The 5,000-nt window shown below is 49.1% G+C and overlaps 1 protein-coding gene across 1 annotated transcript in view; it reads left to right on the forward strand.

Moving 5' to 3' along the window:
• The window catches only part of srpk2 (SRSF protein kinase 2), a 54,425-nt gene that overhangs the window by 36,959 nt on the left and 12,466 nt on the right, over positions 1-5,000 (forward strand). Inside the window, exons 3-8 of the mRNA XM_062547911.1 lie at positions 279-427; positions 1,978-2,086; positions 3,033-3,120; positions 3,371-3,458; positions 3,742-3,848; positions 4,181-4,346. Of these exons, the coding sequence (XP_062403895.1) occupies positions 279-427; positions 1,978-2,086; positions 3,033-3,120; positions 3,371-3,458; positions 3,742-3,848; positions 4,181-4,346 (707 nt within the window). The remainder of the gene's footprint in view (positions 1-278; positions 428-1,977; positions 2,087-3,032; positions 3,121-3,370; positions 3,459-3,741; positions 3,849-4,180; positions 4,347-5,000) is intronic.

Raw genomic sequence — 5,000 nt, forward strand, 5'->3', positions numbered from 1 at the left:
TCTGACTGCAGAGAAATGAAGGAGAGAGAGAAGTCCTCCCATCCTCGCAGCAGTGGTGCTAGGGTCTGTCAAGCACCCCAATTTCAACGATGACTGTTGACTGTTGTGCTTTTAGAATGTGGAAGTAGGCCTAATTGTCCTGACATTGCTGATCATGTGAAGACGTTGCAGTGGTGCTGAAAATCCAGCCATGGTGCTGCGCCATTGCTGAATACATTGTAGGGGAAACACTGCTCATGATTCTCTTCCTCTCTTCCCTCTCTCTTCCCTCTCTCCAGGCCTGAGACCCAGCAGAAAGTCCCGTCGGCGCCCCCTCCCCCACCACCCCCGCCTCCCCCTCCGGAGCCAGTGCCTCCCCCTGAGCCAGAGGAGGAGATCCTGGGCTCGGACGATGAGGAGCAGGAGGACCCCGCCGACTACTGCAAAGGTCAGCCCCCCTCGCCCTTCCTCTCTCTCTCTCTCTCTCTCTCTCTCTCTCTTTCTCTCTCTCTCTCATAATCTTTCTCTCTCTCTCTCTCTCTCTATCTCTCGTAATCTTTCTCTTTCTCGTAAGCCATCCTCTCTTTTATCACCGTCCTCTCTTTCCTAAACTCTGTCTCTCTCTCTCTTTGTCTCCCTGTAATTCATCCCACCACATCCTCCCTGGCTGTGTCACCTCCTCCTGATTGTTCCCCTTGGGTTGTCACGCACTAGAGGCTTGTCATGCTGAAGTGAGGTGGGGTGTGTGTGTGTGTGTGTGGACACACAAACGGCTATTCCCAACACTACTGAAGCTGGTGTTTTCATCTGCAGGATGGAAAGGGACTCCAGTTACTGTAAAAAATGTCTAAATTTACTTCCATGCCTTCACCATCCACTCACATTCTTGCTTCCTGTCTCATTCCCTCTGTTTTTCTCTCTTGATCCCTTCCCTTCTCCGTGGGTGGCTGTCTCTCTCTCTCTCTCTCTCTCTCTCTCTCTCTCTCTCTCTCTCTCTCTGTCTCTCTCTCTCTCTCTCTCTCTCTCTCTCTCTCTCTCTCTCCACTAATGAAATTCAGCGCTTGTGTCAGTTTTATAGGTCTGCCAGTGTGGTTCAAGGTTGTAGCACTGGTGCAGAGACGTAGGCAGAGAGCCCTGTAGCCGGCAGCAAACAACATCACTGTCTTATTCTTTCTACTTCCCCCTCTCTCTCCCTTTCTCTCTCTCTCTTACACACTCTCTCTCACTCTCTCTCCCTCGTTCATGCACTTTCCCTCTCACTTAATCTATAATTCCCTTATCATCTTGTATATCTCTTAGTCTTACCCTGCTCACTTTCTCCATCTGTGTGCCTTCTTCATTGTCAATAGTCTTTCTCTTTCTCTCTCTCCCTCTCCATCTTTCTCACTCTCTCTCCATCTCTCTCGCTTCATCTCTTTCTCTCTCTTTCTCCATCTCTCTCTCTCTTTCTCCATCTTTCTCACTCTCTCCTTCTCCATCTCTCTCTCTGTCTCAATCTCTCTCACTCTCTCCCCATCTCCCTTGCTCCATCTCTTTCTCTCTCTCTTTCTCCATCACTCTCGCTCCCTCTCTCTCTTTCCCAGTCTCCGTGTGCTCTGTCAGTCATTGTGTTTGGCCCTCCTCCGGTTGGTCTGTCCTCGTTTTCACCTCTCCCTCTCCAGACCCTCGGCTCTTTTTTGTCTTCTTTTTCTGTGCCCCGGGTTCAGCTCTCTACCCCAACTGTCTATTAGGATTTTGCTGACGCGCTTTGATATGATTGTTTCGGCGTTTCTTCTCTTTTTTTTTTTTATCTCTGTAACCACTTTTCATCTGAAGTTTGTCTAATCTCTCCCTTTGCTTCAGTCTGTGCTCCTTGAAAATGAAAAGTTGTTCATAAAATTGTGAAATGGATCGTCGCCGAATATTTTAATAATTCGACTTATGAATATGTTTAGATGAACACTTTTAACGCCTCTTGTTTCTGTCTCCCTCTCACTCTTCCTCTCTCTCCTTTCTCAGGAGGGTACCACCCGGTGAAGATCGGGGACCTGTTTAACGGGAGGTACCATGTGATCCGCAAGCTGGGGTGGGGACACTTCTCCACCGTCTGGTTGTGCTGGGACATCCAGTGAGTAGCCATGGCAGCGGCACCAGCACCCCAACACCTTAGCGCCGTGGCACCCAACACCGGCCCACGCCACACACACACACACACACACACACGCACACACGCGCACGCACACGCACACATACGCAGGGAACCGTATCGGTGTCCCCGGCTCAAGTTTCCTCCCGCTTCCCACTTCCCCTCCAGCGCTCAGCGTCGGCTCCCTTTTAGGCTTTTAACAACAATCCACATGGAAATCCTCATGGAATTTTCCACGGCAGACAGATTGTGCTAGCAGTCACTTTAGCATTATCACAGAGGGACATAAATACTTCATTATGAAGCAGTTTTGGTAATTACAGTAGTATTCAATTTGAATCATCAACTGAGAATTAACAAAGTCCACTATACACTTTCGGGGAAAATGTGATTGAAATCCGGAATCAAACCTTCACCATTCTGTTATTCTGCTATTACAGCTAGTACAAATACAACTGAAATGTGTGATCTTGTGGACTAAAACTTCTGGTGACTGAACCTCTCTCATAGAATTCTCACTTGACGAAATGGAATCCTGGCATATAGTGTATTTGACATGAAGATGATTGTAGCTGGTGTGTGTGTCACTGCAGCTTGTGGGATGTCCTGAGGGCTTGTGGGCAGTGTGTGTGGTTGCGCGTACTGCCGTTTTAGCTGGAGGCTTCTCTTATTCTGTCCACCATGTGGTTGGGATCTGCAGCCAAAAGGCCCATATGTCATCACACAGGCACTCGCCGTACCAATCCAGGGTGATTTTACACCCTGCCTGTGTGTGTGTGTGTGTGTGTGCGTGTGTGTGTGTGTATGTGTGTGTTTGTTTGTGTGTACGTGCGTGCGTGCGTGTGTGTGTGTCCATGTGTTTGTGTGTGTGTGCGTGCGTGTGTGTGTGCGTGCGTGCGTGCGTGTGTTTGTGCGTGTCTTCTCTCAGGGGAAAGCGCTTTGTGGCCATGAAGGTGGTGAAGAGTGCCCAGCACTACACAGAAACGGCGCTGGATGAGATCAAGCTGCTGAGATGCGTGAGTCTCACAAACTTTCTTTGTGTCCTCAAAAAAAAAGTATCCTCATCCATTTTGTGGACTAGTGTGCGTTCCAACTGGATCCTGTCCCAAAAATACATGTGTCCTAATTGCTGCGAATCCTTAGAAGTACGCACAGTAACTGTCTTTAGCCATAGTTGCTCCCAAAACATATCTAAAATATGTGTCCCAAAAACCTCAGCATTTTAAAGGAATGTCTCTTCCTGTTTCCCTTTCCTCCGTCTGGCAGGTCAGAGACAGCGACCCCGCCGACCCTAACAAGGACATGGTGGTGCAGCTTATCGATGACTTCAAGATCTCGGGAATCAATGGAATTCGTATCCTTCTAAGGGGTGTCATGCACATCAGTGCACAGGCATTTTGTCTGTGAGGTGTTTGTCTGTGATGTTGCTGAGCCCTGTAGTTCTTGTCTCGTTCTCTGTGTGTGTGTGTGTGTGTGTGTGTGTGTGTGTGTGTGTGTGTGTGTGTGTGTGTGTGTGTGTGTGTGTGTGTGTGTGTGTGTGTGTGTGTGTGTGTGTGTGTGTGTGTGTGTGTGTGTGTGTGTGTGTGTGTGTGTGTGTGCACTTGTGTGTGACTTTGTTCCTTAACTCAGTCTGTCAGATGTGTGTATGGTGTTTGAAGTGCTGGGGCATCATCTACTGAAGTGGATTATTAAGTCTAACTACCAAGGCCTGCCACTGCCCTGTGTCAAGAGTATTATCAGACAGGTAACACACAGCTTCAAAAATACCACTTTCAGGGCTTTCTCTGCCTCCTCTGTCAGTCCATCACACAAACCAAAGTGGTGGCGGATGGGAGAGGCTCAGAAATCATTTCAGTTCAGTTCAGTTCAGTAAAAAAAAAATTGTATAAGATATATATTTTATTCATTTTATTTTATTTTATCAATTGATTGTGTTCAACATAAAATGTTTGAAAATATTTCTAGACGAATGACCAATTGCTTGTATGCCACTGGTGTCCCAAAAACAATGTGGAGTACCTTGTTTGTTTGTTTGTTTGTTTGTCTGTTTCAATGCGCTTCTGCTTGGTCTGCCAGGTTCTGCAGGGCCTGGACTACCTCCACAGCAAGTGTAAGATCATCCACACGGACATCAAGCCCGAGAACATCCTGCTGTGTGTGGACGATGCCTTCGTGCGCCGCATGGCGGTGGAGGCCACCGAGTGGCAGAAGGCCGGAGCCCCTCCTCCCTCTGGCTCCGCAGGTTACGCCCTCCGCCATCTCGCTCCTGTCATCCGCACAGCCCCATCCGTCTTAGTCCCCCCGCATAGGTCTCGGAGCCGTGCGCAGTCACCCCCAGCGGTCCAGCCTTCTCCCACTGTTATCTCTGATGGATCGCTTCGACTCATCACACACACACACACACACACACACACACACACACACACACACACAATCCCCTTTTCTGTAGCGCTAGCAGCATCCCCGCTCTTTTGTTGTCAAGTGCCTCGCTCGCTCCATTCAGACTTGAGTGCGTCGGGCATCAAGGAGCTTTTGAATCGGCGACTCTCCGCTGGTCCGCCGCGCTGATCTCCCGTCCCGAGTCGAGCGGCAGCACCTATAGGCGGCAGCTGGCAGCGCGGAGTCAGCGTTCCATTATGTAGGAGAGAGATGGGCCCGGGCATCAAAAATAGAAATGGCCTATTAATATGGATCTAGGACAGAGGCGCAGGGCTGTCTCATATTAGTTTCATTAAATCCCTCTTTCAACTTGAGCGAGAAACTCCGGGAAAGTAAAGATCCGTATGGTGTGTTTAAGCGGATCTAAGTGCAGTGTTTCTTGCGCTTGTTTCAGTGAGCCCGGGCCATTTAGGGGTTATTAATAGAGCCAGCGCTGCTTTGAAGAGGCTCCGCACAA

The sequence above is a fragment of the Sardina pilchardus genome, chromosome 10 (genome assembly GCF_963854185.1).
Source record: "Sardina pilchardus chromosome 10, fSarPil1.1, whole genome shotgun sequence".
Lineage (NCBI taxonomy): Eukaryota > Metazoa > Chordata > Actinopteri > Clupeiformes > Clupeidae > Sardina > Sardina pilchardus.